This window comes from Leptopilina boulardi, unplaced genomic scaffold, assembly GCF_019393585.1.
Source record: "Leptopilina boulardi isolate dan_hultmark-lab unplaced genomic scaffold, ZJU_Lbou_2.1 LbouV2_190, whole genome shotgun sequence".
In the NCBI taxonomy this organism is placed as follows: Eukaryota; Metazoa; Arthropoda; class Insecta; order Hymenoptera; family Figitidae; genus Leptopilina; species Leptopilina boulardi.
This window is the reverse complement of record NW_026137741.1, coordinates 325,753-352,670: the sequence shown is the minus strand read 5'-3', so window position 1 is coordinate 352,670 and position 26,918 is coordinate 325,753. Positions and strand designations below refer to the sequence as shown.

Here is a 26,918-nt window from a genome sequence, read left to right as displayed (position 1 = left end):
GGAGGCTGCCTGCGCAGGCAGCAGCGAGCTGTGCAAGTACCTTAATATAGAGAGTAGAAGGTTATTGTATTTTCCTATTTTTTAGAAATAATTAAAATCCATTGGTTTTCGACAAGCAGTAAAATTTTGGACAACCAATCATAATTGTGAATTTCGGAAAGAAATTCTAGTTACATTTTAGGGACATTAAAGTTTCAAGGTTTAAGTAAATAGGTTAGTAAATAACGAACGTGAAATAAAAATGCGTATCAAAACAAACAAGGATCAAGAAGCCTCGTGTGGTCGTGTAATTATCAATCATCAGTTAATGATATTTTACACAGGATTTTATTTTTTCCGCTTAAAAAGTGTAATATATTTGTGTTGATTTATTTCGTTACTGTTGAAAAAATGTCGAGGAAATAATTATGATTCCCAAACACAAAAAATTGAATGATTCTGGTGTAATCAAAGTTGACTCACAGGTAAGGAAAACAAACATTTACTTTTATTTTGATGTTTTAAATATATGTTGACGTAAATATATCATTAGTTGTAATCAAACTTTTCAAATATTATTTAATTTGGATTTTTAAAATAATGTGACTGTTATAAAACTGTCATAGATGAACTCATTTGAAGAAAACTATGATAAATACTTTTAATCGCAATTTTAATGTTACATTATGTATTGATATTATAGTACTTTATCTTATTAAGATCTATGTTTAAATGTGGATATAATCATTAATATTCGTGGGTTTAGTAAAAAAAGGACAAGTGAAATTTCTGTCAAAAAATTAGGAGGACAACTCACCTTTTAGTTGAAAAAAAGGGTGCGTACAAAAATTGTTTTTCTAAAAAAAGTTTGGTTATTAAAACTGGTAATGGAGTCTCTTTTATTAAATAAAAAACAATTCTGATGTTTTCAATCAAACAAATTATTTTTAAAACATTTATTTCGTTGATTTCCTTTCTTTTATCTAAAATGCGACGCATTCTCTTTTTTGAACGGAAATTTCACTTGTTTTTTTTTCACTAAATCAGCGTACTGTATGATATAAAAAATTTTAATTCAGTACTTTTTTGAAGGAATTATTATTATAACAATATTTTAAATTGCAAAAATAAAATAGTTATTAAACACAATCAAACATTTCTTTCACTTATTGATATTTTTAAAGAGATATTTTGTGCAAATTTTCATTTGTCTCCATATTTTATCAAAAGGAAAGAAATGAATTGTTTTGTTTTGATTTGACGATCATGACATTTTCAGATAAAAACTGTTAATTCATCATACACGAAAATGTCCGAAAGGAAAATCGTGATAAAAAAATCATTTAGTCTCAGTGCTACCATGTAAGAAAGATTACACCGTCCTTGGTAGGAAAATATCTACATTCGTATAAATATATATTTTTATCATCGGAATGGCAATATGAAAACATAATTCCATTGGTAAGTTTATTTTTATTTAAATAAATCCAATTAATTTATTATGTATTTAAATTTAATATAATTATTTTTAATTGTTTTCTAATATTACCTTTTCAAATAATAATAAAGTATAAAAAGTTAAATTAGAATAAATTATATCCATCTATTGAAAAAAATTAAAATAGGCAAATAAGCAATAAATTATACATATCGATAATTCTATTTAAATTCATGTAGGGCGAATAGGTTTCAACTTCTAATTCAAGTTTAATATTATTTTTTTAGAAAATCAATATTTTTTAATTTATTTTAAGTGTCTTAGATCCTCTTTTTTGCAAGCTCTAAACAATAAAGAAATCCTAATTAACAAAGTGGCTGCCATTAAAAAAAATCAAAAAATTAATTTTCTTTAAAAAAATGTTTTATTTTCTTCCAAATTTTTTGCAGTGACGAGATAAAAAAATTTTTTCAATAAGTTTGATAAATGTTCAAACGTATCGAAAGTAAAAAAAATTTTTTTCTAAACATAATAATAATTATTTTTTGTAATCTAGCGCTATACGTTATTTATAATGTGTACATTGTTTTTATTTTAGTAGTATTCTTGATGTTCTATATTTTCAAATTAGAAAATTTTGAAAATTAATAAAATGGCTGCAACTTTTTTAAAAATTTAAAGATTTCGGTTTTCTGAAGATCATGATTTATTATATACTTGGAATATTTTGTGGTTGCTACGTATAAAACTTGAACTTTTTCCAATAGATGTACGTTGAAACGTCGTTTAAGTCGGAAAAATTGTTTTTATTCTATGAATACAAAACTCCGCCAAAACTATACTTATGTGGTGGACAAGTTTTTACCTGTAATCTTTTTGTAACTAATAAGATTATAAATAAATTTTCTTCGTTAAACTAGGAAATAATAATAAAAGCTTGACAAAGATTACATGTTTTAAATTATAATTGCATTAACATGAAATTTGCTTCGTAAAAAGGAGAGCAAAGTTGTTTAACAAAAATTCAAAAAATTTATAATAATTTTTTCAAACAACAAAATAGTTTTTAAAATTCAAGAAAATTTATTTTATGAAATTTTTTTATAAACTTAATTAATATTTACATATATATGTATTTTACAAAAACATGTTTAGTACAGAAAGTGACTATAAAATTTTTGAATTATCTTGGTAATTTTGACAGTGACAAAAAATAGTATGCGTTGTCATAATTCTCATTTAATGGACAGTTGTTAATACAAAATGAAAAAAAAGTATTGAATTTTAATTAAAAATAAATTTAAATTTATAAATTTATCTTTGCATTAATCTTAAGGAATTAAAAAAACGTTTATTATTTTACAAGATATTCAATTTTTTATAACACATTGAAAATGTGGCTTTTTAAAATACAATAAAATATTTTAATTTTTCTGTGTTTATCGACGTTTTAATGCACATTAAACATCTAAAGTTATATTTTATGTAGTAATTACCAAAAAATTTGGATTTAATTTTTATCAAAGCAAGGTTTGAATATTTCTTTAGGAGGGTGGTAATCACATAATAACCTTAAGTTCGTTTATCCGCGGAAATGCAAACCTCCAGGAAAAAATAATTAACGAACATTTAAATAATTAACGAACATTTATATAATTGAAAAAGGAATATCAATTTTCAAGAAAAAAATTGAAACCTTAAAAATTTTATTTGTTTATAAGATTTACATGTGATTAAGATTTCCTATCATAATGCTTTTACAGAATTTTTAAAAAATTATTTAATTTTAATGTAATATAGCTTATTTTCTTCAGAAAATAATTTTCTGCAACTTAACCGTGAGGATTTTCAAACAAACAATCTGTTTAGAAAATATCGCTATTTGTTTAAAAATATTTTATAAAGTTTATCGGCCATATTGAATCCATCATTTTGATTTTTCAAAATCTGACTTTAGATTTATAATCAGCAACTACAAAAACCCCAAGATATTAAGTTTCATATAAATTCATCAATTTAAAAAAAGATTTTTTTTACGACTAGAAATCTTACAAGTTTGTTGAGGTTAGGAGAAACTCCTATCGAGATGCACCAAAACGGACTTCAGATTCGTGTCCGATTATTGTTTAAAAAATTATTGTCTTAGTCTTAACAACAGTTTGTGTTTACGGCCAGACCCCCAGATATACAGACAATCGTCGGACCATGATATTTTGATTCAGGGCACCTCAAAACTCATCATAATTTTTCCAGAAAATTGTCCAGTTTATCAAATAAAAATTGCATTTTCAAAAAACGGGACTACTTTCTCAAACTCTTTTGATTATCTGAATCGAATGTAGAAAAAATCCAAACCTTTTTTAATTTTTCATTCTAAAGATTTCTTTGTGTTAAAAAAAATTATAATCTGCTTAATTTTTTAGAAGAAACAGAGATATTTGCACTTAAATCTTTAATTTAATTTTTTTCAAAATAAATTTTTTGGCAGGTTTTTGAAGGTTGACCATTTTTACTTCTGAAGGCGGACACCACACTTGTTCATTGTCGGTGGGCTGCTCTAATAAAAGAAAATTTCTGAAAAGATTGGATTTCTGAACCCCTGTGTAACTAAATTGGTTAGAATAGCCCATTGGCAATGGGGAGAGGTTGTGTTCGACTCCCACCATGAGAACGGAGATTCGTTGTTTTTCGAAAAAAAAAATTAAAATTAACATTCTTTTGGTATAAAAGGTCTCGAAAAATATTAGCATCAAATTAGTTAAATATATTTTTCAATACGTAGTTTTTAACAATTACGTGCAAGTGGCTGTGAAAAAAATTATATAAAAAACTTTTAAAGTTTTGCATTCAAAAGAAGTTTAAAATAACATTTTCGCTAAATCTTCCTTTTTAGTCTAAACATATAATTCATTGCAATATTTAATTATAAAAATATAAATGTTTATAAATATTTGAGTAAAAAATTAATTCTACTAAAAGAAATTTTTAAATATATTGTGTTCAAGTAAGGGTAATTAATTATTATTTATTGTGATTTTGACTTTAGAAAACTTGCAAAGAATATAATGGGTCTGTTAAAAAAACATTTTAGATAATTAATCGATTGACATGAAGAAAACAAATTTCTTTATTATAATAATGGGTTATTTTATAAACTTAATAATAAATCGAATGTTTATGAATTCATTGCATATTCATAGAACATTAGTTTAGTGTTAAAATATAGAAAATTAATGATAATTAAAAAAATGTTCCGAAATAAAATTAAATTATTACTTAATAATTAACGTATTCAATTCAAAATATTTTTTCGTAAATGTACATCAATTTCTTGCAATTTTTTGAGACTGAAATACTAATAATTTTAAAATATAACACTAATTAGTAGAATTCACCAAATGTAGTTACAGTCGACGCTAAACTAATAATTATTAATTTTCAGGTGGACATATGAAAACAAAAAAAATGACCTTTTCCAAAATTTATGCTAAAACTTATCACAATTCATAAATATTGAATTTTTGCAAATGTAAACAACTAAAAGTCTCATAATGGTAATATTTCGTTTAGTTTATAGTGTTTTAAGGATGTACGTGCATAACCTCGTCTGACAAACATAAAGACTTTAATTTTTTTATGTTGAATAAGGATGATGTGGCTAAACAGGCGCGCCTTTTAATTTAATGATATTTCTTAACCCAAGTCTAATTTTAAGTTTAGCCATTATGATACATTAGATCATGACAAAACGGAACTGTCATAAATGTATACTGTTACACACTAAAAAAAGTCTTACTTTCAGCCTATTTTCGAGGCTGAATGTAAGGTGTAAACGAAGTCAGCCCCGTTAAGCAAGGGCAGACTTATGGGACAATATATGGGCTGAATTTAAGGTGTAAATGGAGTCAGACTCTTTTTTTCTGTGTATAGAAATTGTAGAACTAAACAATATAAAGTAATTAAAAATTTTTAAAATACAGAATTCTTTCAATTGATATTAGAATATAAAAGAAATAATAATACAAAACCTCACTCTTCAGCGTTTTGACTACAAGTCTATTTTTTTATTTAAAATATATCTTTATTTCTTAACTGAGAAACCCACAATTATTTGTTGTTCACAAAAGTCAAGGATATCAGCTTTATAAGACACTCACGTTAAACTTAATTAGGGAAAAAATATAGAAAAAATTGGCATTCTGTAAAAATGAGAAACCCAAATTCCAGAAGTTAAAAATAAAACTACCAAACATAAAAGTGAAAATGGTGTGAGTAATAACACATGTATTGAACAATATTAAATTCTTTTTTAATTAAATTTAATTTAATTAAATTTTGTTGTTTTTGAGAAACGTTAACTGCTCCGATTCGCCCTCATTTCCCCTACATTCAGACTTTAAAGAGAAACTTTTGTTTATTAGTGTCACATACAATAGAAAAACGATAATCAATAATAAAATGTGGATTGGAAATAGTAAACTATTTCCATTTGTCTTTCTGTACTAATTAAAAAAATATGGTCAATTTGAAATTTTATGATCAATGTTTTACAAATATATGGACGATTTTTAGGTTACTCCATTAGAATCAATGTGAACAGTTAATTATTTAAAATCCGTATAATTTAATAAAACCTTAGTAATTCGACTCCAAACTTTAAAAAAATTATGTTACATATTTTATATATTAAAAAAACGAAGTTTTATAATTTACTAAATTCTCGCTCGTACATCCTTAACAACATTTGCAATGTAATATAACTTATGTATTTTAAAATTATTTTTAGAGTTCCATTACTGTAAACGAAAATGAAGAAATGTCTTCCATTTCTGCTTCATCTTCAACGACTTCTTTGTCGAATAATGAAGTTGAAACAACTTCTGAACAAGAGAATGATACCTCCTCACCTAGACTAGACTATGACCAAGTTGACGAAATTGGAGTTGATTCTGATGATTCGGTTGATGATATACCAGATTCCTCTTCTACATCTTCTGAATCGCTTTCGTTAGCAGCGTCCTCTACAATAACCTTAAATGATAGTGATGACAATGAAAATAATGTTAATGATACAGCTTGACTAGATCTACCAATTTATGCACAAGCCACTGTTAGTGGTGGCCATGCGTTGTGCCATATATTACGTGTATATGTCGAAAATCGATTGACTAAAAAAGCGTTAGGAGATTTATTGAGTACATTAAATTTGCTTTTACCTGAAGATCATATTATTCCGAAAACGAAACATCAATTATTATCATTAATCGAACAGATCTTACCGCATTCGCAATCAAATTTTTTTGTAAAACACAAAATTTGTTCAAATTGTCATAACTATTTGGGAAAATGGGATGAAATTCAATTGGAACATTGCCCTTCTTGTAATAGTAATAAAATTAACAGTTTCTTTTTACAATTCGACCTCGAAGCGGAATTGCGAAGTGCTTTTGAAATTAGGGATCTTAGTACATTAATAAACACCTTCGAAAGTGAGTGCGCAAACAAAGACCCCGGAAAAATATACGATTTAACGTCTGCGTCAGAATTTCGACGTTTAAAACCCATTGCCATACCTGGCCAATATGATATATTCTTAATTTGGTATACAGATGGAGCGCAAGTCTCCAAAAGCGGAAAAAGTCAAATTTGGCCAGTTTATGCACAAGTTGCAAATATACATCCAAAATTTAGAAGAAATTTTCAATTTGTTTGTGGGCTTTTTTATTCCAGCAGGAGTGTTAAAAAAAAACCAGAAATGAACTCCTTTCTTCAACCTTTTGCAACGGTTTTAAAAAGTCTACACACAAATGGATTTCAATGGTTTAATCAGACGTTAAATCAAACAATCCGTAGTCGAGTAATTGCTCCGATAGCATGTTTAGATGCTCCGGCAAAAGCTTCGGTACAAATCGTTATGCAATACAATGGCGAGAATAGTTGTGGAAGCTGTGAAGCTAAAGGTGAAAGCTCAGAAGTGGGTGGGGGTACAAATTGGGTTTTTCCAGTTGATGTGGACAATTCCGTTTTAAGATCTGCTGAACGCATGCAAAAACAAACTGAAATCGTCGAAAGATACGAAAATTTAAAGCATTTCAAAGGCGTAAAAGGTAAATCTATTGTTACAAATATACCATTCTTTGATAGATCCATAGATTTTCCACCTGACTATATGCACTCCGTTCTGCTTGGTGTAATGCTAATGTTTTTAACTTTGTGGTGTAATTCGAGTAGCCATAATGAAGATTATTATTTGCGGAAAGAGCAGCGAGATGGAATTGATGCTATTTTAGAGTCAATTGCACCACCAGAAGACATTACGCGAACACCAAGAAAGTTAAATCAACTTTGTGACTGGAAGGCTTCTGAACTCAGAGCATTTATTCTTTATTATGGACCGATTGTTTTGAAAAATCGTCTAAATGATGCACATTATCAACATTTTTTATTGCTCTCTCGGGGAATTCAAATATTGTGTTCAGAAGAAATTGATTCAACGGAATTAGATTTCGCTGATACGCTCTTGAATATTTTTGTAATAGATGTTGAACGATTGTATGAAGTCAATAAGTGTTCCTATAATGTACATCAACTGAAACATCTCGCACTGTTTGTTAAACTGTGGGGTCCACTCTGGGTTTGGTCGGCCTTTTCGTCTGAGGATCAGAACGGCGAGCTTATAAAAATGATTCATGGATCTAACAAAATAGACGTAGAATTGTCCAATACTATAAAAATTTTTCAAGCTTATCGCAGCATTAAATATTTAATCAATCCAGCAAGGCATTTAAAGGACACTCAATGTCGCGCACACGGTGCGCCCACCTATCATACTGTTCCAGATAGCGACCTTAGAGTAATATGTACTGCATTACATTTTACAATCGATGAATTCCAAGAATCAGGTTTTCTGATTTTTAAGCGATGCAAAATAAGAGAAGATATTTTCACTTCTGAATTGTATACTCGCCAAGTAAAGCGCACAAATTTCCATGTTCAGTGGAAGGCAAATCAAAAAGAATATTTTGGTATTATTAAGTACTTTTTAAAATTGCAAGGAAATTTGTACGCTGTATTACGTGAACTTATAATTTCTCAGGATAGTAATCAAGAAATTAAAAATAAAGAACTGAACTTTAACTTCAACCACCATATAAAACACGTTCGTGATTCTTACTGTGTTCATGTCGTTCCAATCAACGGCATAATATCCAAAGTACTGCGAGTAGAAAATTATATCTGTACATTTATAAACAACGTAGAAAAAAAATAAGATCATTTATATTGTTAATGCGTAAAATTAACTTTCACTTTGTAAATAAGTAAATGATTAGATTATCGAATTAAGTAACTAGGATGCATACTTTGGAACAACCTCGTCACAAAATATCTATTTACAATTTTCTATGAGTTACAATATAACCAATATTTTTGTGAATATTCTGAATATTTTTGTAAATAATTAAATGATTCATTTAAAATCGAGATTGATAGTCCCAAGATTAAACTAATTTACATATGGACATAATTTTTACATGTCACAAGATATGTCTTTCTTTAGGGTAGACCGGGGCTAACAGGTCCACGGGTAAAAAGGTCCACTACGAGTTTTCTTAATCCCCTTAAAACTAAATTTTACTGTTTACATAAATGTTTCTCTCCTTATCAACGGATACAACTGTTACAACAGCGAGAAAAAAATAAGTAATCGATTATCAACAATTATCAGCAAAAATTTACAAAAGTCGAAAATCGTATAAATTAAAAAAAAATGATGTCAATTGTCAAGGGTCTCTATATAGCAACAATTTTTGGGCGTTTTTAATTTTAATAACTCTAATAAAAAAGATTATTAGATCCTGACCCTGGGGCTAGAAGTTCCAGATAGCACATTCGTAAAATGTCGCTTATCATTCTTAAATTATGTAATATTGTTGCATCAAATGTTATTATTTACAATAGTCAAGAACAATACTTTTAATAAGATATATTCTTTCTTTTTACACTTTTTGTTGTTAAAAATATAACAATTAATGTTACCAAGTGGACCTTTTAGCCCCGGTCTCTCCTATATTGTTCTCAAAAAATAATGTTACTTCGACATTAGGAAACTACGTATTAGCACAATTGTATTCCATTTTAAAAGAAAAAAATTTCTTATTTACTGTTCATGCGTTAAATTAAATTGCACTTTGTATAAGTAAATCCTTACTGAATTTTTAAAAATGAAATCTAATATTTGTCGATGTGGTATTAAAAAGTTAAAATCTTTTAATAAATCAAATTAACGAAAACAATCTGGTTAAATTATTATTCATAAGCACTTTGTTTCTAAATCAATTTACCAAAAGCAACTTGTTTGCACATTAAAAACTTATCTTGGGCTTTTGATGATTTATTTTTGATAAATGAGGTGAAATTTGCGAAAGTCAGAAATACTCTGAATTCTTGATAGACACTTCGTGACGTTTTAGTAATTCTTCCATATAAGGATCATTTCCCAAAAATACTTTACAAAAAGTGACTTCGATTACCGTAAGATACTTAATATCCTAACTTATTTATATTTTCTTTTTTACTTCATTGGGTTTCACTCTATCGATGAAAATGTTTAGGATTGACCTAATTTTTATTATTCTCTACAAGACTTCCTGAATTTTTATAGTTACTAATTGCTTATTAATTTAATCAAACAAGCTTGCCAAAAGTTATCAAAATGTTTTTTAAAAATTTTTGTGACTATCTAGTGTTTGGAAGAATATTTTAGTACATCATCCTATTAGATTGAGATTTCCGCGATTAAATATGTTCTTTAAGTACTCTTGATCGTTTTCTACTGAAATTTACAGAAATTCCCGGTTTCACCCGTCTCCCGGGATCCATTCCCGGGAGACTCTCGGGAACTTTTTCACGTGGGTGTGGTTGTGGAAAAACGAAAGGTGGTTGTTGATAAGGAATTTGAGGCTGCCATGTTGATTGCAAAGGAGCTTGCATAGACGGAAGTGGATTGAATTGTGGAATGGAACTCTGTGATCTCGAATGATGAATTTTCCTTCTCTTCAGCTGTAATTAATTATTTTTAAATTTACTTTTAATAAAAAATTTTAAAAAAGTAATGTCTAATAAGAACGAATAAGAGAGAACAAAAGAGAATAAGACAGAACGGGAGAAAATGAGAGAGAATAAAAGAAAAGAGAGTACGAGAGAGATTAAGAGACAATGAGATAGAATAAGAGCAAAAAATAGAATAAGAAAGAACAAAAGAGAATAAGAGAAAACAGTAGATAATGAGAGAGAATAAGTGACAATAAAAGTGAACCAGAAAGAATAATAGAAAATAAGAGCGAATAAGCAAAAAAAGATAGAACAACAGAGAATAAAAGAAAAGGAGAGGAAATAAGAGAACGAGATAGAATAAGAGAGAATAACAAAGAATAAAAAAGAAAAAGAGAGTAAAAGGGACAAAATTAAAGGAAATAAATAGAATAAAAGAGAATAAGAAAATACGAGACAGAATAAGAGAGAACTAGAAAGAACAAGACAGGATAAGAGAGACCGCAAAAGAATCAGAAAGATTAAGAAAGAATAATAAGAGAGATTGAAATAAAACTCGAGAGAATAACAGAGAACGAGGAACAATAAGGGATAATGACAGAATAAGAGTGAAGGAGAAAGAAAAATAGAGAATAAGAAAGAATAACAGTGAACAAGAGAGAATAAGATATAATAAGAGCGATCGAGAGAAAATAAGAGAGACTGCGAAAAAATAACAGTAAATTAATAAGAATAAAAGAGAATAAGAAAGAATGAGAGAAAATAAGAGAAAATGTCAGAGAACGAGAGAGAGAAAGAGAGAGAATGAATGAGGAGAAAATAGAATAAAAGAGAATAAGATAAAACCAGAGCAAATAAGAGAGAACGAGAATGAATTAGAGAGAATAAGAGAGAACGGGATAGAATAAGAGAAAATAATAGGTAAGGACAGAGAATAAAAGAAAATGAGATAGAATAAGAGAATGAAAGAGAATGATCGAAATTAAGAAAGACTAAAAGAGAACGAAAGGAAATAAGAGAGAACGGGATAAAATAAGAGAAAATAATAGATAAGGACAGAGAATAAAAGAAAATGAGATAGAATAAGTGAATGAAAGAGAATGATCGAAAATAAGAAAGACTAAAAGAGAACGAAAGGAAATAAGCGAGTACGGGATAGAATAAGAGAAAATGATAGATAAGGACAAAGAATAAAAGAAAATGAGATAGAATAAGAGTGAACAAGAGAGAATAAGATTATAATGATACTGACGACGTTTTGCTCTTGGGCCTTCTTCTTCTCTGTCTTGTTTTCTCTTTGGGTATCTTGATTCTTTTGTCATGGTTGTGTGACTTTGGTTTTGTGTTGTTGAATGTGTTGTTGTACTTTATCGGAGTATATGTTCAAATCTTGTAAATGTTGTTGAAGTAGTTGTATTGTTCGTGTATCGTGTGTTTGGGAACCATTTTCTGCTTGGATTTTTTCCATCTCAATGTCTATAAATTCTTTTCGTTGTCGAGCAAGTTCTTCTTCATATTCTAAACGCTGTGATTCGGTTTCTTTTTCTTTTTGAATTTTTTGTTTTTTAATTTCAAAATCCCTTTTTTCCTGATCAAATTGTTCCCTCTGTAAATGTAGTTCGTGTGTTTTGTTTTCAAATTCTTGTTTTTGTGTTTGCATGTAATTTTGTTCACCCTCCATTTCGTGTTGCGTTTGTTGTAGTTGTTCTTTTTGTGTATTCAATTCTTGTTGAAGTGTTAGTAGCTCCTGTCTTTGGTTTTTGACTTCCTGTTGTTGGAATTGCATGTGATTTTCTTTTTTCTCTATTTCCTGTTGTCTTTGTTGTAATTGTTGTTTTTGTGTATTTAGTTGTTGCTGAATTTTTTGACTCAGTGATTCCAAGTGTTGTTGTTTGGAAATCAGCACCGAGTTTTGATGTTGTGGTGAATGTGGACCTGGTTGTAGTAGTGGTAGTGATTGTGGTTGTTGTTGTTGTTGCTGTTGTTGTTGCTGCTGTTGCTGTTGCACGATTGACTGGCGTGTAATTATGATTTCTATTGTTTTTGAGGTCCCTGATTACAAATCTGGAGTCAGATTCCAAAAATTCAAAATGGCGGATCCAATATGGCGGATATGAAAATTTTAAAATTTATCAATTTCTATGAATCTTCGAATCAAGGGGTTTTTGGAGTCCCTGATTACAAATCTAAAGTTATGTTTCAAAAATTCAAAATGGCGGATCCAATATGGCGGACAGAAAGTTTAAAAAATTGAAATTTTTTTATTAAACTTAGTATGGCGAGATGTAACTATTGTGCCTGATATATATATATATATTTTGACCCCCTTTTCCTTTGTTACACTTTTTACATGGTAAAAATTAGAAAATGACATATGCTGTTATACACTTACATTGTAAGTATATATTATTATTATTAAATATTATATTATTATTATTAATATTAAATTATTAAGTACTACACTTACATTGTAAGAGTAACAGCATATGTCATTTTCTAATTTTTACTATGTGAAAAGTGTCACAAAGGAAGAGGGGGTCAAAATATATCTAAAATTTTATTATCTAATTTGTGGTCTAACCTTATCTTACTAATTAATACTAATCTTTCCATATCTAATTAGCAGCGAGCAAAAATTGTTTGATACCAGGTTATATAAAAAATTATTATCAGCCATATTAGATGCTCCCATATTTTGAACTCTTAACTTTAGATTTATAATCAGGCACTATAGTTACATCTTGCTATACCAAGTTTAATAAAAAAATTTTAATTTTTTAAACTTTATGTCCGCCATATTGGATCCGCTATTTTGAATTTTTGAAACCTAACTTCAGATTTGTAATCAGGGACCACAAAAACCCCTTGATTCAAAGATTCATAGAAATTGATAAATTTTAAAAATTTTCATATCCGACATTTTGAATTTTTGGAATCTGACTTCAGATTTGTAATCAGGGACCTCAAAAACAATAGAAATCATAATTACCAATTGATAATTTCTCGATTTTTGAGAATTAATATTTTTTGCCAATAATAACCTATTAAGGTATATTTTTAGTCAACTTTCGGGTCCTGTTAAAAATAGTAAACCTTAAGAAGTTTCATATTATATATATATATATATATATATATATACCCAGATAGCCAAGCGTATTAAACGTTATTTACGAGTACGGAGTACTGGTATTATACTAGTTTCATACCAGTACAAAATAATTATGTATGTACGTACCAGTGCAGTACTAGTATAATAAAAGTATGTCGTACTGTTAGAATTATAAAATGTGAGTACTCGATAAAAGTATAGTACTAGTACAATGCCAGTACGTCGTACTTCTGAAATAAGAAGCACAGCATACTCGTACGATACAAGTATAATACTGGTACGTCGTACTGCGACTCTTTGATGGTAATGCCAACCCAACCCCACTTTCTTAACAGTTGTCAAATATGAACGCGTCACTGAAAACGGTGCAATAAATGTTGGTGAAAAAAGTGGTTTATGAAGCAGCAAAAGAGTGCTTTTGTACTTATATTGAATATCCGAGATTAAATTTATATTAAATTATCGATCTTTATAAGATTTATATTCTTTTACTTTGCCATGCCGCTTTGTGCCATGGTGTTATTTCATTGAAAAACATCAAAATCTTTTCTTTTATAATCTTTTTTATACATTTATATTGAAAAAAATTCATAAATTCGGTCTTGATCATATTAATATAAATTGAATTGAATTGTGTTAGGGTCAACCGGGGTAAATCCGATCGCTTTTAGTAAGTTTCAACAATAACATAAGTTTTTTCTTTAAAAAAAAATACTTCCGGTATTCTGGTGCATGAAGTTGTTACTTTACTTCCATAGAACAATTTTATGGGGTAGCAAAAATTTTTGATAAATTACAATCGCAGGAAACTTAGCGTTCGTATTTACCTCGATACTTTGCAACTTTCCTAAAATACCGGGGTAAATACGAACGGCACTGTATTTCAGAAAAATCTTAGGGAAAATAAATTTAAAGTATTGCAATTGTTAAACTTATATAAAAACTCAAAAAAAAATACGATAATAAACCTATTATGTAATAATGCATCATATATAAATACAAAAATCAAACAGGTTAAAAATTAAAATGCATTACACAATTAAAACCTTCAATAACTTTATCAAATCATAACGGATTTTTGCAAAACTTGGTACAGAAAGTATTTTGGAGTGATTGAATGTAAATACAAAAATAAAAGTGAAATTTTTTAAATTCAAAATGGCGGACTTTCCTAAAACTTATTTTTAAAAATGATCATATTTGCTAACCCTGAAACCCCCCGAGTAACAATTTTCGAGCGAATCCAATGAATTTTTTAATTCTCGTCCGCCATTTTGAATTTTGAAAAACTGACTTCAAATTGGTAATTAGCGACCCCAAAAACCGTAGAATACCAAATTTTATTAAGATCCTGAAAAACTTTTTTCAACAAACCATTTGGCAAAAAAATTGAAACACTCCTTCGAGAGAACAGAGATTAAGTTTCTGCTTATTAATTACTAACGAGGATACGTATAGAAAGAAAAACTGTTTTCTATGTACTTTTATAATGTTAAAATAATAGTGTAATAAAATAAAAACAATTTTGTGTGGCTCTGATGTAAAAAAAAATGATTGAAAATACCGTTCGGATTTACCCCGGTTTTCCAATTTTCTTGGGTAAATACGAACGGTCTGATATTATTAATAAAATTTTACAGAAGGCAAAAATCAAAAATAGTTTCTGTTCTGGTATTCATAACAAACAATTTTAAATAATAAAATAAATTTTTAGCTTCTTTTTCTTCAAAAGGGGATTTACCCCCCGTTCGGATGTACCCCGGCTGACCCTACTTCGCTATAGTTTTTCTTATACATATAACATATTTATAGGTTAGGATGTGATAATATGTTTCATCCAACATGAAAACAATTTGAAACATCAAGTTTAAAATTCTTTTGAAATAATGTTTAAATACAAGCAAGCAGTTAATTAATAGGGGAATAGTGTCAGGGTTGGACACTTGTCAGGGTTGGACACTTGGCTTTTTTTAAATAAGAACACTAGCGCCACCTGTGTGCGTATGTGACGAATCTTCTAGTAGTATAACCTAACTTTTTGTGGCATTACATTTTTGGAGAATCAAAAGTAGCGTCTCTTGTGACTTCGGTGCAATCGAAGAGACAAAAAAAGTTTTGTTTGACTTGTGAATAAACCTAAAAAATGTGTAAAAAAAGCAAGAATTCGGCAAGATAAGCTTATTGAATGTATTGTGGGGTACATAATTTGAGAAGAAAAAAAGTGAAAAATCGAATCGCGACACATGTCTAGTCATGGTTAGCACAATTCGAAAATGATGTTTCTAGTTAGGGTTGGACACTTTATACAGTTAGGGTTGGACACCCATATTAATTATGAATTTGACACAATTTATAAATAAATTTTATTTTATTGATATTTCAGTGCAAAATTGTGCCAAAGATATTAGAAAAATAATACTTAAATTGTATAAATTTTGTTCATCATTTCATTGAGTTATTTGGAACAATAAAGCGTTATTTTTTATAATTTCAGTTCATTCCTTTTTTAAACCCATGAAGCTTTACAATTTGTAAACAATAAGTAAAGATAAACATGAAAAAATAAGAATAAAAAACATTACAAATGTTATTTTACGTTTTTACCAATAATGCGTTTCGATTTTCAAAAAGTGTCCAACCCTGACTGAAAAGTCCAACCCTGACTAGATTTTTTTTTTTTTTAAATGTTTATAACTTTTTTAATTTTGGACCAATCAATTTACGGTCCACAGCAAAAGTGTTCCTCTTTTGTAGATCTTTCCACCCATATACCACAATTGACTGAATTTATCTAAACAAAATATTTATAAACAAAAAACCAAAACTGTGTCCAACCCTGACACTATTCCCCTACTTAATAAAGTTAATTAATTAGAATAATCCCGCGTAGAAATGGAAGTATGGGCAAAAGATGGCAAAGTATGGCCAACTATGGGTTAAACATGGCCAAAAGCTGACAAAGTATGGCAACAGTATGGCAAAAGTATTGCTAATGACCGAATCCCATAGTTAAAGTATGGCTTAAAAAAAACCATTTTTTTTAATTCTCCAACTATGGGCGAACTATGGGCAAAGTATGGCGAAGTAAGGGAGGCAAAAAAAATCATTTTTTTCAAATTCTTCAAATATGGGTATATGGCTGGTACAGTACTAGTACGCTTAGTACGCTGTACTCATACTGTACTTGCATCGTACTAGTACGCTGGTTATCTGGGTATATATATATGAATTTGATAAATCCGTGTAGATAATATTTTTAAAAATTTTTTTTTTTTTAATTTTTTTAAAACAAAATTTTAATATTTTTTCTCAATTGATTTACTTATGCTTATAACATAATAAAATATTATTGAAATCTGTTTAGTTGTTTTCGAGAAAAATGAGTTTTTAAAATTTTTTTTCTCAAAAAGTGTCGTTTTTTGGAAAAAATATATTTTTAAAAATCTGGAAAAAATTATTTGTTAAAGGGAACATCATAAGGTATTTTTTTAAAAAATAAACTAGAGTGATAACTTGAAAAAATTGACTCTGAAAATTTTTTTGAAAATTTAAAAAAAAAATATATTTTTTAATTGTCTTATTTATCATTATAACATACTTAAATCTTATCAAAATCTGTGAAGTAGTTTTCGAGAAAATTGAGTTTTTTTTATTTCTTTTTCCCCCTCCATAACTCCCAAAGGAAGTCGAATAAGGGGTTGAAACTTGCAGAAATTTATACTCATATGCGTAGCAATATGATACAAATATGAGCTTTATACGTGCGGGGGCAATTTTTGTAGTCTTACTCTGTTAGTTCCTTTTTATTATTTCTTGAGGGGAGGAACCGGTAAAATTTCAGTCCGTTCTCAACCGCGAATTTTGATAAGAAAGAACGGAAGAAAATAAAAGAGAATAAGAGAGAATAGAAGAGAACAAAAGAATATAAAATAAAATAAGACACAACGGGAGAAAACGGAGAAAAAGAGAGAAAAAGAGAAATTAAACAAGAACAGGAAAGAACAGTGGAGAATGGTAGAAAATAAGAGAGAACTGTAAAAACGAGAAAGGAAAAGGGAGCAAAAAAGAACAAGAGAAAATAATAGAGAACGGGAGAGGATAAGTAAGAATAGAAGAGAACGATAGAGTATAAAAGAGAATAAGACACAACGGAAGAGAAGGGAGGAAAGGGAGAATAAGAGAAAGTAAACAAGAACAGGAAAGAACAGTGGAGTATGAGAGAGAATAAGAGAGAACAGAAAAAAACGAGAAAGGAAGAGGGGAAAAAAGAACGAGACAGAATAAAATATAATTATGGCTTGAATAATTAAGTGTCAACGCTTCACTTATTGTCATTTCTTAGTCTAATCCTATTATATTAAGTACAATTGTACGAAAGGGCACTGTCCGTCAATTGTTGAAATAAATAAATAAATAAATAAATAGAGAACGAGAAAATATAAGAGAGAACAGGAGAGAATAAGAGAATTAATATAAATGAAAGGGAATAAGAGAAAATTTAAAGTAACGAGGGAGGCCCATCGATGAAATATTTTATTATTTTTCTAAAAGAAGATTTATTTCAAATTTTGAATTTAGGTGCGCTTACTTTTGATGCGACGTCTGCTTTGTCACCTCTTTCTGGTCCTGCGGCTTTTCCTCCTCTTAGCACTTTCAACCCTCCTCTCGTCTTCATCTTCTCTATTGGGGCAATTACAGTTGGTTTCTTTTCTTTTTTAGCAGGCAAATCACTCATTTTAATGCTCAAGTCGAATCACGTTTGGTGTCATGAAAAAGAAGGTCGTAAACAACGTGAATGAAGCAATATGTGAACGTTGTTTCTAAGTACATTTTTGAAAAATTAGAAGGCGCCTGAAGTGTCACACTTGAATTTCCATTTATGAAAATTCAAATCTATAATAATATAAAAAACGTGTTGTAAGATTTTTCAAAGAAGTCATTTAAAAATTGAAGGTTAAAATGATAAATAAATTAATTAAAATGTGATTGTTTCTTTTGAAAAAACAACGCGTCCACATTTGAATTTTTTAGAGAAATAAATTATCAAATTATGAATTTTTAAAATTTTGTGTCTGAAAAAGAGACTTATTTTTAATAACCTATAACTGGAAAAAAAATCAAAATTAGAATAATTTTATCAAGAAACGAAAAGCTTAGTTTTTTTCAACTTTTGAATAATGTTATATACAAATATATTTGTGTATATGGAAAGAAATAAATAAATATTTGCAAATTTTAATTCATGAAATTATAAATTTGTATTATAAAAAAACTTTTTTTTATTTTTGGTGGTTTTTATTATTTTTAGGGTTTCGTGGCCCAGGGCCGAAAGCCTTATAGTTTCGCTTTGGCGTCCGTCTGTCCGTAGTACACTCGTATGGTTTCCATGGCAACCGTTACCAAGACAACTGTTTCCAGGGCAACCATTTCCATAGCAACCGTTACCATGGCAACAGTTCCCATAGCAACCATTAGCATGGCAACCGTTTCCATGGCAACCGTTACCATAGCAACCATAGCAATTAGCAAATAATGTAATTATAAATTATTTATTATGTACAAATAACTTCTGATCTGAATTTAAAAAGCCACGAAACCCTATATGTAGGTGCTTTGCGCCTGCTTCTTTTCCTGATTTTTTATTTTATTATTTTGCTTTGAAATAATAATTGTTTGCAAACAGTTTTAGACTGCAAGTGATAAAACATCTTTTCAAAATAAATTATTTATTTTTGTGATGAACAAAATTTTTATTTAAAAGAGAAAATCTATATAAACAAATTATTTACAAATAGGTTCATCAGGCTTGTTTTGAAATTGTTTGTAAATCATTTATATTTTTCACCAGTAGAAAATAAAACCAAAAAAAATAAATAAAATCACTCAATTTAAAAAAAATTAGATTTTCCTATAAGAATTATTATTTATTAAATAAATATTCAGAATTTTTTCGTAATCATTATTTAAAAGTTTACGAATAATAACTTCTTTTTGGTGAAAATGTTCTAAATTTAATAATCTCAACAAAAACATCTTGGATGAAAAAAGTTACGCCAAGTAAAAATTTTTCAACGTTCAAAAGAATTTGTGAACTGAATGTTAGCCAAGTAATATGTATAACCAGCTTAGATTTTAATTAGTTTTTTCAATTAAATATTTAAAATATGCGTGAAATTAAAAAAAAGACTCAAATAATTATCTAAATAGTTAACTAAAATCGATTTTCTGATTAATAAAAATCTGTATCACAGGCAATAAGAAAGGGCTTGTCTTGAATAATTTTTAAATAATTGAGATGTAAATATAGACGATTTTTTAAACCTTTCTTTAATTATGATTTAATCCGTTGATAGTATATGTATCTTTATAAAGAAATTATTTACGCCAAGTTCTTTATTGATAGGTGTGATACACATTTTCATAAATTTGAAAATCGATTTCGGTTAATTGTTTAGACAATTATTTGATTCTATTTTATTTTTTTCTAAATTACATTCATAGTTTAATTATTTAATTGTAGAAAGTAATTAAAATCTAAGCTGGTCATACATTTTAATTGGCTAACATTTATGTCATAAAGTGTTTTGAAAGTTAAGATAAGTTTTTACTTGGCGTAACTTTTTGCATGGAATATGATTTTGTTGAGATTTCAAAAATGTTTGTTCCATTAAAATATCCTCAATTATATATCGAGATTTTAACCCGATTGATATTATATGTGAGTTTGAGAAAAATCGGTAAAAAATAGTGGGCTCAGCAAAATTTAAAAAATTGATTTTTTACCATAAAAAAGTAAAAATTTTGAAATTTTTTGAGTGCATTGAAATATTCTTCATTATATATCAAAATTTTGACCCAATTAAGATTATATGTGAGTTTGAGAAAAATCGGTAGAGAATCGTTAATCGTTAATTTTTCGGTTTTCTGAGTCTAATTTTTATTATTTCTTAAGCACCCAAAAATTTTTTTAACAGAAGTTATTTTTTTTGTAATTTTTTACTTGACAAATAAAATTGAAGGAAATCGGTAGAAATTATAAGAGATATACAATTTTGACTAAAAAATTCCTATATTTTGAGAAAATAGATTAGTGGATTTCTTTTACTTGGCGTCGATTCTCTGCCGCGAATCTTGATTATTGTGTTACGGGTTATTGAAAATAGGTTTAATTTGAAAGTTCATAATTAAAAAATTTGGTTGCCTATAAAAAATAAAGAAAATTAATTTACAAAGGACCCCGCACACGAAACATTGATTTTCGGGCCCGGTCAAAATTGCTGGAAATGAAGTATTTTGTAGTTGAAGTCCTCCCGAGCAAAAAATGTTAATGGAAAAAACCGCCAAAATCAATGGTTTTCGAGATAAAAAATAAGAGGTGAACGAAATCGAAAAATTGAGATTCTAAGTGAAGTAAAGTACCTGAATGTTTTTAAAAAGTTTTAAGCATTCAGAATGTAACAACTTTAAGGATTTATCCTTAAATTAAAGTCAACAGTTTAAGGAACATAAAGCTGTCCCGCAACTGTCCTACAAATGTCCCAAATGTGTTTAAAGAATTTGAAAAATTCTGGGTATTTTTAAAAATCCTTGTGTCCATTAATGTGACAAAAAAGGCTGGAAAATTTTAGTCAAATCCGTTAAAACGTATTAAAGTTATCGTGTTCACAAGAAAACGGGATCCACACACACACACATACACACACATACACACACATACATACATCCGGACAATTGATCAGGAACTTATATATATCATTTATATATAGAAAAAAATTTATTTGAAACATTTTTAATAATTTTATAATTTGAATGACTACATAGCTTCCTCCACGAGGAAGCAAAAAATTCAAGAAAAAATTTTTTTGGTTCGTAGAATTGTTTTAATTGTATTGTTAACACATATAAGGCTCATTAAAATTAGTTCGGTAGTTATCAAGATAAAGAGAATTTTATTTAAAACTTGAAAATTATATTTCTCGAAAATTATATATTTAAAAATTTGGAAAAAATATATGTTATATATGACACTATAAAGTATTTTTTGAAAAAATTAGAGTTGTAAATTTGAAAAAAACCGAAAAAAGAATTTGAAAATTTCAAATTTTTTAAAAATATTTTTCTAAACAGAAATTTTTTTCAATTTTTAGAATTGTCTTAACAGTATTGTTAACCCATCAAAAGGTGAATAAAATTGGTTTAGTAGTTTTTGAAGAAATTTTTTCATTTTTTAGAAATTAAAATGTATATTTATCAAAAAGTATATTTTTAAAAAATTTAGAAAAAATATATATTAGGTAGGACGCTTTATGGTATTTTTGAAAAAATATTAAAGGTGTCCCTTTAAAAAAAATAATTACAAAATTTAACAACTTTTGTTTTGGAAAATTAAAAAAAATTCTTCAATTTTTAGAATTGTTTTAACAGTGTTGTTAACTCATAGAAAGCAGATTAAAATTAGTTTTATATTTTTTGAGAGAACTGGATTTTGTGATTTTTTAATAATTTAAAAATTATGTTTTTTAAAGAGTATAAAAATGAAAAAAATGTATGTTAAATTTTTCGACAAAAAAAATTGTGTGTTATCGAACGCGTAATTCGAGATTTCGATGTTCGCCTAAATTCACTTTCTTGTTTATTATTATTTTATAGATTTCAATGTTCATATTGTACTGAAAATTGTGCATCAAATTTTGCAAATATTATTGTGTCAAAGACTGCATAAAGATGAGTAAGGTATGATTATTAATTCATTCACAAATTGTGTATATAAAATGTAATTCGTTTTTTCAAATTTTTAAATTAATTCATAAAAAATTTTAATTTTTGAAATAGGTTAAAAATAATTAAGCACATTCTTAGGACATACGTCACTATTTGAATAAAAATTAAACCTTAGAAGAGATTTGTTGTTTAATATTTATTATCTAGTGCATTATTTTCTGATAATTGAGTTTATATTTTTTCATTTTAATATAATTATTAAAAAAAATTTCTCTGATTTCATTTTTAACGTTTTTCTGTAAAGATATTTTTTATCAATATAATGAAATAGAATATGAAACAAAATTATAATTTCAGTAATAATAATATTTATATTTAAAGGTTCATGAACAAGATAAATTATTTGACTATGAAAAAGAATTTCCAAAGCTTAGAAAACCTGCATTTACATTAAACCGTAATAATTTTAAGAGACCTTTAAACGGGAAATCGGTAACTACAATAACATTTTTTATACTCAATTATTTAAATTGATTCCGTGACCCTATCTAGTGATACATATGAGCAAGACGATCCGAGAAACGAGCGAGAAAATCGGACATTTTAATTTTGACAACCGAGAATATAGTTTGTTTTGTTTTAATAAAACGATCTTCTCGGCTATCCGAGCGAGCTTCACGAGTATCTCGTTTTGCAAATTCAAACATGTAAAAATTGAACGGAGGTTAGTAGAAAAATGATTTTAACATTTTTGGATAAAAGATTAATAAATTACTATTAATATATTAATAACTGTTATCGAAAAATAATAATTCTTTTAACAAATTAAAGTTATTTATTATTCTAACCATGTTAATTTTGATAATTCCACATTGTTAAAAAGTATAAATCAAATAAATTTATCGAATTAGTGGTAATTTTTTTTATAAATTAAAATTAGTTAGGTATAATTCTAATCATGTAAATTTTAAAAATTACACATTGTTACAAACTATAAATTAAATAAATTGAAATAAATAATGAATTATTAAGGAATAAATCGTTAATTTTTATTTAATGTATAATTTGGTTTAATTTAATGTCAATTTTTGCTAAGTATTATTTATTAAATAATACATTTAACCTACAATTTATTTGTTTATTAACCTTTAAAAATTATATTTATATAAAACTTTCAAACTAATAATCTTAACTATATATTAGATAAAATTAAACTTTTGAAAATGCTAATATACCTCTCTAAGGATCTTTTAAGATTTTGAGTTTCTTTTAATAATTCTCCCATTATCTTTGACGTTTCCGAGATACTCCGAGAACTCGATCGTTTTTGTGTTAGTTTTCGGGACGAGACGATTTGATAAAAACAAATAAAAACTCGAGTTGTTATTTAAAAAATGACAGTTAAAAACGAGAAATTTTGCCCGAGATAATCGATCTTCTCGTATCGTTGTGCATCACTAACCCTATCGAAAAATCCACACAGGTTTTTAAGCGCAATTTAAAATTTGGGTAAATTTGTAAATTTGGGTAAATCCTTGAGGATTTGATTCTATTATGTTTTTATTTTCCTCGAGGAATTCTCAAGAATTTTTTTTATTTTATCAAATGTCCTTGAGAAATCCCAAGGATTTTTTATTTTATCAATTTTCTTCGATGATTTTTTTTCATTTTATCAATATTCCTCGAGAAACCACCAATGATTTTTTTTAATTTATCAATTTTTCTCGGGAATCTTCGCGGATTTTTTTTTTAAATTTTCTTTCAGGATTCCTCGAGGATATTTCTTTTAATTCATCAAATTTCGTCGAGAAACACATGAGGATTATTTTTATTTTATCAATTTTTTTCAAGGATTTTATTTTTTGCATTTTACTAATTTTCCTCGAAGAACTCTCAAGGATTATTTTAATTTCATCGAATTTACTTGAGAAATATCCAAGGTTTTTTAATTTTATCAATTATATTCAAACATTTGTTATGTATTAAACTGAAACTCTTTTAAATATACTTAAGTTCCTCGTTTTAAATTAGTTTTAATTATAATTTTAATTTTAAATACAATAAAAGCTAAAGGGTTTAGTTCTTTTAAATAGCAGATCTTCTTGGCATACAAATTTTCAGAGTATTTAGACCCATATTAATATAGTGTAACTATTTTTTTTGTATTTTTAAATTTTTGAAAAATTATTTTTTACGCACTATGTTAAAAAATTATATGGGCATCTCTGTTAATTTTTTTTAAATTGATTATTTTTTATTTATTTAAAAATCTTTACGTTACCTTAAAATTATTTTAATTTACTTATAAATTACTTTAAAATGCACCGATTAAACTGTTTGAAATTTTTTTTTAATATAACGGAATAAAAAGTCAATAATTTAATAAAATTAGCTAAGTATCAGTCGTTTTTATTATATCGTTTATTTATGATTTAAATGTTTTATACATTTATTATCATAAATTGATCACAAAATTATCCATAAAAAAGTAAAGTGTTATTTTTACCTGCGAAAATAATGAAAATTAATTTTTATTGTTGCTGCTTTTTAAGTTCAATAATAAATTTTTTAAAATTTTTTCTTAAAATTAAGAAATAGCAGCTGCACAAATTAATTCTTGTCTTTTTTGAAAGTAAACAAAATAACAAAATCTATAGATGAACAAAGAAACGATCACTTAGATAAATTTTGTGTAAAAATGATACAGACCCAAAAAATTCTTGTGGATTCGTCGAGGAAAACTGATGAAATGTAAAAAACTCTGGAGGATTTCTCGAAGGAATTTTATCAAATGAAAAAAAGTATCGAAGATTCTTAAATAAAAGTTATTGAAATCAAAAAAAATCCTGAAGTATTTTTCGAGGAAAATTGTTGAAATAAAAAAAATAAATTCTAGAGGATTTACCCAAATCAATACGAGGGACTTCCGCGCAAGTTTTTTTTTTTTTGATAAGGGAATTATTCTAAAAGAATTCGTAAATATATTAACTTAATTTTTGAAATAAAAGTTAAAACATTTATTCTATAAATAAATATACTTAAACTATATAAATATATTAATTTCTATCAAAGAAAAATGAAATTTAGATATATTTGTTTTCAAATTGAAAAAATCAAAAATTCAAAAAGGAGAAGCAAAAAAGCCAAAATTTTTCACTTATACTTACATACTATATTTATTATTTTGCAACCTTTAATAATAATGATAATGATGATGATAATACATTTCGCTGGGTTAGTGGAAAAAAGGACACGTCGAATTTTCTTTGAAAAAGAGGACACGTCGCTTTTTAGTTGAAGAAAAGGACACATCGAAAATATATTTTTTAACAAAATTTTCGGCAGCCGATACTCTGTTGAATGCAATTTTTTATGAGTTATCGTGCAAGCAAACTTATTAATAATATATTTATATTTTTTTTAACAAAAAAACTCATAAAATAATTGCATAACATACAGTATCGGCAGCCGAAAACTTTGTTAAAAAAATATATTTTCGATGTGCCCTTTTCTTCAACTAAAAATCGACGTGTCCTCTTTTTCAAAGAAAATTCGACGTGTCCTTTTTTTCCACTAACCCAGCGATTTAAAGAAGGATATATTATTTTTTATGTGATTCAAATTAAAATCGATATTTTTCTATAATTTTTAAACATTAAATATTATAGAACACTGAAAATGATATCCAGAAGAATGCCTACATCAAGAGTTTAGAGGAAAAAGTAAAGAGACTCGAAAATGAAAAAGAACAAAATGATGTAAGTTTATTTACTTTTGTTTTTAGTTACGAATATAATAGAAAACCGCAAATATTAATCAATTTTCAAGAATTACTCATGTAAGTAATTATTTTTACAGAATGCAAAAAAGAATCAAAGCCCACAAAATGCAGGTTTGTTTACAATCACATAAAAGTATAATAAATACATAATAATTAACATACACTTAGTAAAACTAATAAACTTTATTAATTAACCAATTTTTATTCAGAATCTACTGGAAATGCAATGGAGACAGATGAAACCAGTGATCAAATGCAAATTCGAAATGGTGAGTTTGATTGTTAAATATTTTTAAAATTTTACTTTACTATACCAAAAAATTTTACGTTTTGGATTTCAGTTCTTTTACGCCTCTAAAAAAAATTAAAACAGATGTTTAACTTTTAATAATTTGATTTTATTAAAAATTGGTTCAAACAAAAGTTGTAGTCCTAAAAGTTGGAAATCCAATTGTGAGTTCTAGTTTGTCCTAAATAATCCTGATGAAGGTTTTTCCATTTGACTTATTTGTCTTACTTAGGTCGACACAAGCAAAGGGCTGGAAGATGGGTGCAGGCAAGAAGACGCTTAGCAAATGAAAGAAAATCAAAAGATTTTATCAAATTCCTTCTGGAAATGTCGGAGCAGGCAAATCGCGACAACAGATATCAAAAATATAGAGGGAGGAATGGAGGAAGAGGAGGAAGGAACGGAGGAAGAGGTGGATTAAATGGAGGAAGAGGAGGAAGGAATGAAGGAAGAGCAGGATGGAACGGAGGAAGAGGAGGAAGGAACGAAGAAAGAGCAGGAAAGGAAGGAAATCGCGAGGAAAATAGATAAAATTGAATTTCGACTTTTG

The 26,918-nt window shown here is 27.5% G+C and overlaps 1 protein-coding gene across 3 annotated transcripts; it reads left to right on the top strand.

The window, feature by feature from the left end:
• Positions 1 to 26,918, top strand: LOC127277916 (protein no-on-transient A-like). 3 transcript variants are annotated; one of them, XM_051299361.1, is made up of 8 exons: positions 1 to 464; positions 1,259 to 1,440; positions 22,227 to 22,310; positions 22,680 to 22,790; positions 25,967 to 26,056; positions 26,157 to 26,190; positions 26,289 to 26,348; positions 26,601 to 26,918. In XM_051299361.1, exons 3-8 carry the CDS (start codon positions 22,302 to 22,304, stop codon positions 26,897 to 26,899), a joined length of 603 nt encoding a protein of 200 aa, XP_051155318.1. In that variant the 5' UTR covers positions 1 to 464; positions 1,259 to 1,440; positions 22,227 to 22,301; the 3' UTR covers positions 26,900 to 26,918. The 3 variants fall into 3 exon arrangements, with proteins under 3 accessions (XP_051155318.1, XP_051155319.1, XP_051155317.1); XM_051299362.1 differs by lacking the exon at positions 22,680 to 22,790; XM_051299360.1 differs by lacking the exons at positions 22,227 to 22,310; positions 22,680 to 22,790; positions 25,967 to 26,056; ... (1 more) ...; positions 26,289 to 26,348; positions 26,601 to 26,918 and adding exons at positions 4,860 to 4,971; positions 6,204 to 9,705 and having other exon boundaries at positions 5 to 464.

Excerpts from the sequence above, each read along its gene's own strand:
- LOC127277916 (XM_051299360.1), top strand. The coding sequence starts at position 7,173 with ATGAACTCCTTTCTTCAACCTTTTGCAACGGTTTTAAAAAGTCTACAC.